Source organism: Oncorhynchus clarkii, chromosome 19 (assembly GCF_045791955.1).
Source record: "Oncorhynchus clarkii lewisi isolate Uvic-CL-2024 chromosome 19, UVic_Ocla_1.0, whole genome shotgun sequence".
In the NCBI taxonomy this organism is placed as follows: Eukaryota; Metazoa; Chordata; class Actinopteri; order Salmoniformes; family Salmonidae; genus Oncorhynchus; species Oncorhynchus clarkii.
Genome location: NC_092165.1, coordinates 60740689 through 60752774, shown reverse-complemented (window position 1 = coordinate 60752774; position 12086 = coordinate 60740689). Strand labels below are relative to the sequence as shown.

The 12086-nt window shown below is 43.9% G+C and overlaps 2 protein-coding genes across 3 annotated transcripts in view; one reads left to right on the top strand and one right to left on the bottom strand.

Annotated features, from left to right (window-relative positions):
* The first annotated feature begins 22 nt into the window (after nt 1–22).
* On the top strand, nt 23–4283 carry LOC139375448 (distal membrane arm assembly component 2 like). Its single transcript, XM_071117244.1, has 5 exons — nt 23–87; nt 499–612; nt 842–1050; nt 1980–2151; nt 2476–4283. The coding sequence occupies exons 2-5, from the start codon at nt 509–511 to the stop codon at nt 2588–2590; spliced, it is 600 nt and encodes a 199-aa protein (XP_070973345.1). The 5' UTR covers nt 23–87; nt 499–508; the 3' UTR covers nt 2591–4283.
* LOC139375447 (cyclin dependent kinase like 1 (CDC2 related kinase)) overlaps nt 4228–12086 on the bottom strand; it is a 25935-nt gene continuing 18076 nt past the window's right edge. The window contains exons 4-11 of one of the 2 annotated variants that reach the window (XM_071117242.1): nt 10330–10402; nt 8597–8687; nt 7809–8009; nt 6402–6484; nt 5981–6037; nt 5660–5812; nt 5476–5571; nt 4228–5360 (exon numbers count right to left, since the gene is read on the bottom strand). In XM_071117242.1, the coding sequence (XP_070973343.1) occupies nt 5259–5360; nt 5476–5571; nt 5660–5812; nt 5981–6037; nt 6402–6484; nt 7809–8009; nt 8597–8687; nt 10330–10402 (856 nt within the window). In that variant the 3' untranslated portion in view covers nt 4228–5258. The remainder of the gene's footprint in view (nt 5361–5475; nt 5572–5659; nt 5813–5980; nt 6038–6401; nt 6485–7808; nt 8010–8596; nt 8688–10329; nt 10403–12086) is intronic. The other variant, XM_071117243.1, reaches the window with a different exon arrangement.

Sequence of the window (12086 nt, the reverse complement as noted above, 5' to 3'; positions counted from 1 at the left end):
GCAAGGCGCGTCTCTCGTACGTAACGGGTTAAAGGTTAGAACACTGCAGACATGTTCATCATGTAAATACAATAGCGAACTGACAAGGTAAGTGAATTATCAGCAACATTACCTCAACGAATAAAATCTCACACATCTTGATTGCTTAGAACGTTTTGTTTTTTTTAAGCAAATTGTGTTTATTTGTGTCTTGCGTGGTGCTTCATTATCATACGCCCATTGGTTACTGTCTGCAGCTATTAGGTAATGCTTTGTAACACAGTTGATCTTGGATTAATTTAGCTAACCTTTCTGGATCGAAGCAACGTGATTCAGTGTTTAGACATCATTCTAAATGAGTGTTTCGATGGTAAAAAAAAATTTGACACGCATTTTAAAAAGCCCATCAGTCTTACATTAGAGATGACACCCCTCAACGTATATGTTCAGGTCTGAAAGACATTACACGGTATGAAGCTGCTGTCGCAGTAATTATAATACTATGTAATGTCTTTTCAGACCTGACGATATGAGGCTGCTGTCCAAGCCAGCACTGCAGGCCGTTCTCTCCTCACAGAAAACACATGAGGGCAGCAGACCGTTCTGGGGATGGCTCAATGCTGTCTTCAACAAGTGAGTGATACAATCATCAGTCCTGACCAACAGCATCTAATATTACACTTTAGCTAACAGAATATTTACCATTTTATCAGACACTCTTATCCAGAGTGATGTATTAGTGATAGATTAGTAATGTACTAATAGTTTACTCAGTGGACCACAATATAGCGGAGGTAGTAATGACTATATCCATTATGTATTTGTAATAATGTATTACCAGTAGTTGCATTCTTGTCACCAGAGTTGACTATGAGCGTATCAAGGCGGTGGGCCCAGACCGTGCTGCTGCAGAGTGGCTGACAAGGTGCGGTGCCAAGGTGAGGTTCCAGGGGTTCGACCGTTGGCAACACGACTACAACGGCCTGCCCACCGGCCCTCTGGGACGATACAAGATCCAGGGCATCGACGCCACAGACTCTTGCATCATGTACAAAGGCTTCGATCACCTGGGTACGTTATCCAATGCAGCCTTCCGATCTCCAAAACCTTTTTTTTGGTGTTCGTGTCTCTCTATCCCCTCGACGGTGAGGTGAAACCCTGTGGCAGAGGTCTCACTATTCTCAGAACCAGATATGGTGATTATGCTGAGCAGCAACTCAATTTTGTGTTTACAATCTGACACAAGACACAAATGTCTTGTTCTAGTGACTTTGACTAAATACAAATCAATTTATTAAAAGACAGTCTTCTATTATATCAATTATTCACTTTTAATTTAAGCATTGCATGCCCTCCGGGGGGGGGCGAATAGAATTCTGTATTTTTAACAAGCGAAAGATTTCAGTTCCAAATGGCTGACTCTAATGTTCAGCTAATCCCATACAATCCGACACCTGGGCGTGTTAAGAGGTGAGGGTGAAAGTTAGTGTCTTCCAGACTGTTTACCTGATGAGTGACGCAAGAGAGCAGGATGTTTTACACCAGAAAGAGAGACTGAGAACACTGTCTGTCACCCTGCCCGGCCTGGTCTGGCATGCTTAGCACTGGGCTCAGAGAAACCTCGATGGAACCCTCTGTAGCCTGGTCGCAGATCTTTATCCTGTATTGCAACATCCTGTGACTTGTTGTCATGACAATTTATTTTATTTATTTAACCATTTATTTAACTAGGCAAGTCGGTTAAGAACAAATTCTTATTTACCATGACGACCTAGGAACAGTGGGTTAACTGCCTTGCTCAGGGGCAAAACAACAGATTTTTACCTTGTCAGCTCGGGGATTCGATCTAGCAACCTTTCGGTTACTGGCCCAACGCTCTAACCACTAGGCTTTCTGCCTGCTCCACACTGACCATAAGAGTTGGCAATATAGCACAATCAGATCTGGGACCAAGCTGCTAAAATTAAATGTACGTTGAATTCAATGTTTCCCTTCCCTAGATGGACTAGAGCATGTCGAAGAGCTCAAACTCAACAAGAGTATGTACATAGAGGATGCCTGCTTAGAGAGAATAAGCACCATAGGGAACCTACAGGCCAGCCTGTACAAGATGGAGGTGGTCTCCTGTGGGAACGTGACTGACAAGGGTGTCATCGCTCTGCATAAACTCAGGTGGGTCTGCTACTGTGCCTGGGAACATAATTATGGTAGTGTGGCTGTACTATATGCCAAGGGTATCATCGCCCTGCATAAACTCAGGTGGGTCTGCTACTGTGCCTGGGAACATCATTATGGTAGTGTGGCTGTACTATATGCCAACGAGTTTAAAAATATGTGGCTATTGATCCCCCGAAGCTATAGAAAAAAAACAACAAGGTGGGGTTATAGGCGGAGGCTGTTTTCATGTTGACGTTCCGGCACAAGGCTTTTCTCATGACCAGTCTCCATGGTGACTTGACTATATTAGTCAAACTAAATATACACGCTATCTCCCAGGAGTCTAGAGCATCTGTACCTCAGTGATCTGCCAGGCGTGGTAGAGAAGGAGAAGACCGTAGAGAGACTCCAGACAGCTCTACCTGGGCTGGACATAGAGCTGGACCTGGTCTGACAGACTGAGGATGAACCCACAACCACAGGCTGTGACTGACGGACACAGAGGACCAGTCCGGCACAGTGGGTAGTGTCATGACGACCAGAATATGCACGTTGTCTTGTAGCAACACATTGTAGCACATAGTAAAGTGTTTTGCAATGAAAATTTGACTCAATGTTTTGGTCCCCCTTTTTTTTCCCCCCTCCCCTGTTTGGTTTCTAGTGAATACGACCCTGGTCCCAGATCTGTTAGTGCCGTCTCACCATGGCCTCCTATGGCCTACTCCTATGGGTTATGGTCATTGGCATAGGAGTTGGCAAGACTGCACCAACACATCTGGGACCAGGCTAGTGGGACACGGGACAAATTAGATTATTATCGCAACATGTTTTCAACTGGACTTTATTGGTATTGACTCCAAAACATACGTATGACAGGAATTGTTTTCCTTAATGTTTATTAAATATGACTTCATTAAAAAAGTACATAGACTGTAACAAGGCTGAGGATTTCATTGAATTGATTCATTAGTTTTAATAAATGATTGATTTAATTTGGCATTTTGTAACATGTCCAAGAGTTACACTGCCGTCAGAAGACTTCTAGGTGTCTATTTGATTTTAATCATTACTATGTTTAAATATAAATGTATTCGGGCTCTATTCAATCCGTAAGGTGGAATTTCGGCGTTACAGTGGGATTTAAATTCAGAAGGTAATGTTTGTGGCGACTGGATCCTCAGTAAGAGCTGCCGACGTCAGCTCCATCAGAAATTACATTTATACTGAACGCAACAATTTTAGTTACAGTTCATATAAGGAAGTCAGTCAATTTTAAATTAATTAGGCTCTAATCTATGGATTAAATATGACTGGTGGTCACCTTAAATACAATTTAAAGGTTGGGAATTGGGTCAGAAACCTGACCACCATGTGCATCATGCAGCACAACACATCTCCTTCACATAGAGATGATCAGGCTGTTAATTGTGGAATGTTGTCCCACTCCTCTTTAATGGCTGTGTAAAGTTGCGGGAACTGGAACGCGCTGTCGTACACATCAATCCAGAGCATCCCAAACATGCTCAATGGGTGACATGTCTGGGAAGTATACAGGTCATGGAAGAACAGACAATTTCAGCCTCCAGGAATTGTGTACAGATCCTTGTGACATATAGCCGTGCATTAACATGAGGTGATGGGGGCGGATGAATGGCACAACAATGGGCCTCAGGCTCTTGTCACGCTATCTCTGTGTATTCACATTGCAATTATGTTCGTAGCTTATGCCTGCCCATACCATAACCTCACCGCTACCATGGGGAACTCTGTTCACAACGTTGTCACTCGCGTGGTCTGCGGTTGGCCGTACTTCCAAATTCTCTAAAACGACGGAGGTAGAGAAATTAACATTAAATTCTCTGTCAACAGCTCTGCTGGACATTCCTGCAGTTAGCATGCCAATTGCACACTCCCTCAACTTGAGACCTCTGTGGCATTGTGTTGTGACAAACCTTTAGAGTTTTTTTTTTTGTTCTCCCCAGCACAAGGTGCACCTGTGTAATGATCATGTTGGGTTATCTTGGCAAAGGAGAAATGCTCACTAACAGGGATGTAAACTAAATTTGTGCCCAAAATTTGAGAGAAATAAGCTTTTTGTGCATATGGAACATTTCTGGGATCTTTTATTTCAGCTCATGAAACGAACACTTTACATGCATATTCCTGTTCAGTGCACATCGCTTCAGAGATCCAGACTGAATAGAAACCTTACTGTATTCAATCCACAGCTACGTTGAGGCTGATCTGATCATTTCAGACAATTGCTAATGAACAATTTCTGTCCAATAAAATAAAGCCGAGCTGACCTTTCACCTTCTGTTACATTTCTCCTCTTTACAAATGACTCAAAGCTACTTCTGAGAAAATCAATCAATATTTTTAACAAAATGCAAATCAATTCACTACCAAAAAAATGTCAACTGTCTCGCTCATTATTTTTTTTTTTAAACACAAACAAATAACATTTGGCAAAACCAGTCAAGGCAGTAGGCTATGGTACTCCCTCTGTTCTACACAAGTATCTGTCTGTGTTCCCAGGTTGACTACGCTGCAGACGCATGCCAGATCTCACAATGTCTGGGATAGGTATTTTCCCTGTCAGATCAACCACATATGTTATAGCAGCAATCTGGTGCCCGACCGGCACAGTCGATTGACGTGACAACATGCAACGCAGTCTGCCTGAAAGACGACCTCAATCTACCAGCTGAGCACTAGGCTGCTCCTTGTCATTATATAGATGTACAAAATACGCCTTCAATGGAGGCAACACCACATAATAAAATTGTCTTTCAGTAGAAAAAAAAAGAAGAAAAAGTTTACATAGTGCATAGAATGACATCACAAGACCCTGGTCCTTCCACGTTGTGATTCACTTCCTGGTTCCTGAGCTGACCAGAATATTGCCGTGTTCACGTGCTAGTCGGAACTAGGAAATTCAGAAATGTCCCGCGACACGTCTAAAAACTACAGCAAGTTGGGACATTTCAGTTTCCTAGTTCTAACTAGCACCGTGAACACGGTAAATGTTGATGAATGTGCGACTGGACCATTCAGATCTAAACTGTTTGGTTTAAATGTTAGGGAAGTGGTAGTTGAATTTCCGATCCAAAATGGTGGATTTAGATGTTAGGGAAGTGGTAGTTAAATTTCCTCAGGTTGGTATAGTACTTCTTGTTGTCCAGAGCTGGGAAGATACTGCTGCTGGTGAGCTGAGGCAAATACTAGAGAGACGAAAGGAAACAAGAGTGTGTTAATGCAGTTGGAAGAGCGACAATATATCATCTTCATGGAAGAGAATACAAAAATGACAGAGGATGTACTGCATCGTGTAGACACCTTCAATTGTTTGTACAGCATTTTGCCATCTCTGACAGCTGGTCCCAATTTGCATGAAGCTTCCACCTTATTGCTTCCAAGTTCCACCTTACAGATCTAACAGACATTGAAGGGTTAGAGCCAAGAGGAAAGAGGGTAGGGAGTGAATTGGGACCGGCTGTTTAACGTGAAGAAACATACTGACCCCAGGTGGGAGGTGTTTGCGGGGCAGGAGGCGTGACCTCTTCTTGGTGGAGCGGTCGGTGCTCTCGCTCTCCTCCCGTTGGCTGTCGAAGTACGGGTGCTCCAGAAGCTGCTCACAGGCCAGCCGCTCCGACGGGTCCATACGCAGGCAGCCCTGGGGTCAGGGGGGCAAAGGTCATTTAGGGAAGGGATGAGGGGAATGAATATTTGCTAATAAAACATCAGAGACCATTAAATGAGAGATCGTTCATTTCATTTAGAGAACCAGATATTTTTACCACACAAATTGCCAGCAGGTGAATGGCTGGATAGACAGGCATACCTTCATCAGACTCAGTGCTTGATATGACAGGTTGGGGTATTTCAGTTCCAGAGATTCCTATTGGATGATAAAGGATGCCTTATTGTGTATAATTGTTTTGGACCCTTTTGATAATTTACGCAGTGTTTTGAGGCAGAGAGTAAGCATTTCATTGCACAGTTTATACTCCGTTGTATACAACAAATAAACGCTGATTTGATAGATATAGATACGGCAGGGATCATCAACTAGATTCAGCCGGAGAGGATGGTCAGAGGGCAGGAACATAATTACAAATCATTTGTAGACTTCAAGTTGACCACGGGAAGCTCAAACGGGCCGCCAGTAGGGAACCCTGGAATACAGTACGCTCCTCAAGATATTTTAAACTGATTTGTTTAACGTTTTGGTAGATGAATCATCATTATATGTTTGTTCTCACCATTTCCTGAGGCTCTGGGATGCAGACTCCACTGAAGAACTGGTTCTTACTGAATACCTGCTGGTGGCGGGGGATCAGGTCTCCTGCAGACACACAGAAACACAGACAGACAGACACACAGACAGACAGACAGAAACACAGACAGACAGACAGAAACACAGACACACAGACAGACACACAGACAGACAGACACACAGACAGACAGACAGACAGATACACAGACAGAAACACAGACAGACATACAGACAAAGCTCTTACTTCTCTCCTTTACCTAACACACCGGAACAGGTGAACGTAATGTGACACTGACGACAGCCTTGTATTTTACATTACATTTGACATTGTTGGTCATATGGGAGGTGCTTGTTGGTCATATGGGAGGGGCTTGTTGGTCATATGGGAGGTGCTCGTTGGTCATATGGGAAGTGCTCGTTGGTCATATGGGAAGTGCTCGTTGGTCATATGGGAGGTGCTCGTTGGTCATATGGGAGGTGCTTGTTGGTCATATGGGAGGTGCTCGTTGGTCATATGGGAGGTGCTTGTTGGTCATATGGGAGGTGCTCGTTGGTCATATGGGAAGTGCTCGTTGGTCATATGGGAGGTGCTTTTTGGTCATTGTGCTCAGGCAGAGGAGCTCATGTTTACTGATAATAAAGGGTACTGTCCTTTTCCTGAACTAACTGGTGAAACAACTAACTGTTCTAACATCACTAACTTATAACTCGTCACTAACTGTTATAACGCATCACTAACTGTTATAACGCGTCACTAACTGTTATAACGCGTCACTAACTGTTATAACGCGTCACTAACTGTTATAACGCGTTACTAACTGTTATAACGCGTCACTAACTGTCATAACACGTCACTAACTGTTATAACATGTCACTAACTGTTATAACGCATCACTAACTGTTATAACGCGTCACTAACTGTTATAACGCGTCACTAACTGTTATAACGCGTCACTAACTGTTATAACGCGTCACTAACTGTTATAACATCACTAACTTATAACTCGTCACTAACTGTTATAACGTGTCACTAACTGTTATAACGCGTCACTAACTGTTATAACGCGTCACTAACTGTTATAACGCGTCACTAGCTGTTATAACGCGTCACTAACTGTTATAACGCGTCACTAGCTGTTATAACACGTCACTAGCTGTTATAACACGTCACTAGCTGAAACATTGATTGTGTCTTAAACAGCACCCTATTTCCAGGCTCTGGTCAACAGTAGTGCCTATGAAGGGAATAGGGTGCCAACAGTAGGGCACTATGAAGGGAATAGGGTGCCAACAGTAGTGCTGCACTATGAAGGGAATAGGGTGCCAACAGTAGTGCACTATGAAGGGAATAGGGTGCCATTTTGGACACCCAAGCTATATTAATCCCACTTACCCAGTGTCTTCCTGATGAGGTAGAGCTGATCCATGTCTGACTTGCCGGGCCAGAGGGGGATGCCAGAGAGCAGCTCAGAGAAGACACAGCCCAGCGCCCAGACATCAACAGGGGCTCCATACTGAGTATCACCCACTAGCAGCTCAGGGGCCCGGTACCATCGCGTTGCCACATAGTCTGTGTAGTAGTCACATGGACCGGCTGCAGGGACAGATCGATACGCATCTCTGTTTAGGAACAAGACTTAAAGCCTGCATGGTATAATGCATTTAATATAATATGGTTATAATGCATTATAAGCAGGCTTTACACAACATAGACAGATAGTTTGAATATAATGGTATAGGGTAGAACAGAACAGAATAAATATCACTTCATCGTTCAAAGTGAATCAAAAATTCATATTTTTACTGTCTTGTGTTATTCCCCCCCAAAAAACACACACGAGTCTGGAAGCTGTTAGATACAAGACTCTGTTTAGGAGGAAAGAATTGGTAAGAAATGGAATGAGTGTTGATTTCAATGGTGATGTGATGGCAGAAAGTTAAGACAGTGGTATTACAACAGGAGTCCACCAGGTGGCAGTAGACCTACAGAAACAGTAACAGTACAGTAGCACTACAACATACAGGGAAGGAGTCTCATAATGACGGTGTACCAAATAATACTATATTCCCTACATAGTGCACTACATTTGACCAGAACCCTATGGATCATAGTAAACATGTTTAGCACTTTATAGTGATTAGGATGCCATTTGGGACATAAATAAATAAAAAATGACTTACTGAGGATCCTGGCGAATCCGAAGTCACAGAGCTTAATGACCTGCTGTTTAGTGATGAGGATATTCTCGGGCTTCACGTCTCTGTGGATGCACTGCAGGAGACAACAACCAAAACGTTAGTTGTTTAACAGTGCCAGCCAGGGCGGATTTTTCATTCAACTACAGCTGATCATGTGGTGGTCTTGTATGGTTGTTGATCTATACGCGAGAAGAGGTTTCCAGGCTGTTGTGTCCCGTCTTGCCAACTCCTATGGTCATTGTCAAGCAAATCATTAACAAGACAACACAAACAGACCTGGGACCAGGCTATGTTACACTGTTACGATGTGACAAGGCAGCACAAACAGATCCGGGACTTTGCCAGGCTAGAGAAGGCGGTACTTCGCCAGGCTAGAGAAGACGGGACTTTGCCAGGCTAGAGAAGACGGGACTTTGCCAGGGTAGAGAAGACGGGACTTTGCCAGGGTAGAGAAGACGGGACTTTGCCAGGCTAGAGAAGACGGGACTTTGCCAGGGTAGAGAAGACGGGACTTTGCCAGGGTAGAGAAGACGGGACTTTGCCAGTGTAGAGAAGACGGGACTTTGCCAGGCTAGAGAAGACGGGACTTTGCCAGGCTAGAGAAGACGGGACTTTGCCAGGCTAGCGAAGACGGGACTTTGCCAGGCTAGAGAAGACGGGACTTTGCCAGGCTAGAGAAGACAGTACTTTGCCAGGCTAGAGAAGACGGGACTTTGCCAGGCTAGAGAAAACGGTACTTTGCCAGGCTAGAGAAGACGGGACTTTGCCAGGCTAGAGAAGACGGGACTTTGCCAGGCTAGAGAAGACGGTACTTTGCCAGGCTAGAGAAGACGGTACTTTGCCAGGCTAGAGAAGACGGTACTTTGCCAGGCTAGAGAAGACGGGACTTTGCCAGGCTAGAGAAGACGGGACTTTGCCAGGCTAGAGAAGACGGGACTTTGCCAGGCTAGAGAAGACGGGACTTTGCCAGGCTAGAGAAGACGGGACTTTGCCAGGCTAGAGAAGACGGGACTTTGCCAGGCTAGAGAAGACGGGACTTTGCCAGGCTAGAGAAGACGGGACTTTGCCAGGCTAGAGAAGACGGGACTTTGCCAGGCTAGAGAAGACGGGACTTTGCCAGGCTAGAGAAGACGGGACTTTGCCAGGCTAGAGAAGGCGATACTTTGCCAGGCTAGAGAAGGCGGTACTTTGCCAGGCTAGAGAAGACGGGACATTGCCAGGCTAGAGAAGACGGGACATTGCCAGGCTAGAGAAGACGGGACTTTGCCAGGCTAGAGAAGACGGGACTTTGCCAGGCTGGAGAAGACGGGACTTTGCCAGGCTGGAGAAGACGGGACTTTGCCAGGCTAGAGAAGACGGTACTTTGCCAGGCTAGAGAAGACAGTACTTTGCCAGACTAGAGAAGACATGCAGCAGATCAGGCAGGTGTATTCACTAGGAACCAAACAGAAACAAACGGGCCAAAAGTGGTAGGGAACTACCCGAATTTGTCCAATGAGAAACACTTTTTTTTTTCTGTTCTAAAACATTTTGCAACGGTGTGCAATAATGAATACACTCCATATCCGGACTTTGGCTGTGCAGCTTGACTGTTAAAAAAGGGGCCCGTGGCGGTTTGTTGTGTCTCAGTGAAAGAGTAACGTCTGGGCAGCCAGGAGACTGGAATGCTAGTGAAACAGCGGTTTGGGTAGAGGAACGACGGAGAAACCACTTACGTTCTGTTTATGACAGAAGTTGACAGCCTGGAGTGTCTGCCAGGTGATGCTTTTTACCAGATGTTCTGGAACACTGGAAGTTAAAGAAGAGACAACCAAATAACACAGATATATTTTTACAGTTATAGATTTCATTTAATTCAATTATAATTTTCAGGACTGTATGTATGTAATTCTATGACTAATAAACACAAAGCCAGGTACAGGTTATCAGATTGCTGGCGCTAATCTCTGACTGCAGTTTAAGGCAACCTGTAATTTAAATAAAATATATTTAAAAAATAAAAGGTTTGCTCTGTTGCCTCTGCGACTTCCACTGATTGTTAGCTAGCAGTGGCTAAAGTCAGCTGACGTTTGTAGTGGCTGATTATTATTATATTATTCAATTCTAAGGGTTTTATTGGCATGGGGAAACATATCTTAACATTGCCAAAGCAAGTGAAATAGATAAACAAAAGTGAAAAATAAAAAATAAAAGTGAAAGGTAAACATTACACTCACAAAAGTTCCAAAGGAAAAATGTCATATGATGTCTATATACGGTGTTGTAACGATGTTCAACTGGTTAAAGTACAAAAGGGAAAATAAATAAACTGAAATATGGATTGTATTTGCAATGGTGTTTGTTCCTTCACTGGTTGTAGCAACAGGTGACACATCTTGCTGCTGTGATGGCACACTGTGGTATTTCACCCAGTAGATATGGGAGTTCATCAAAATTGGGTTTGTTTTCTAATTCTTTGTGTGTCTGTGTAATCTGAGGGAAATATGTGTCTCTAATATAGTCAAAAATTGGGGCAGGAGGTTAGGAAGTGCAGCTCAGTTTCCACCTCATTTTGTGGACAGTGTGCACATAGCCTGTCTTCTCTTGAGAGCCAGGTCTGCCTACGGCTCTCAATAGCAAGGCTATGCTCACTGAGTCAAAGCTTTCCTTAAGTTTGGGTCAGTCAGTCTTATTTGTATAAGTGGTTACAATGTTTATCGCACTGATCGGGTTAAGTAAGGTGGGGGTGTGGCTACATATGTAAAAACTAGATTCCCTGTAAGTGTGGCAAAGTCTGAAACTATTTGTAAACAGTTGGAATTTCTTGCTTTGAATATTGAGGTTTCAAAAGGCCTCTCTACAACTGTGATTGGCTGTTACAGACCCCCCTCTGCTCTCTACAACTGTGATTGGCTGTTACCGATCCCCCTCTCCTCTCTATAACTGTGATTGGCTGTTATAGACCCCCCTCTGCTCTCTATAACTGTGATTGGCTGTTATAGACCCCCCTTTGCTCTCTATAACTGTGATTGGCTGTTATAGACCCCCCTCTGCTCTCTATAACTGTGATTGGCTGTTATAGACCCCCCTCTGCTCTCTATAACTGTGATTGGCTGTTATAGACCCCCCTCTGCTCTCTATAACTGTGATTGGCTGTTATAGACCCCCCTCTGCTCTCTATAACTGTGATTGGCTGTTATAGACCCCCCTCTGCTCTCTATAACTGTGATTGGCTGTTATAGACCCCCCTCTGCTCTCTATAACTGTGATTGGCTGTTATAGACCCCCCTCTGCTCTCTATAACTGTGATTGGCTGTTATAGACCCCTTTCTGCTCTCGGTGATGCATTTTCTTCTCTGATTAACCTTATGTCTAAACTTCTTTACAGTGAAATGATCTTGATTGGTGATCTCAACTGGTGTTGGTTAAAGCCGGTGTCTGATGATTTAAAAATGTTTTGTAATTCTATGAATCTTACCCAGTTGATTAACTC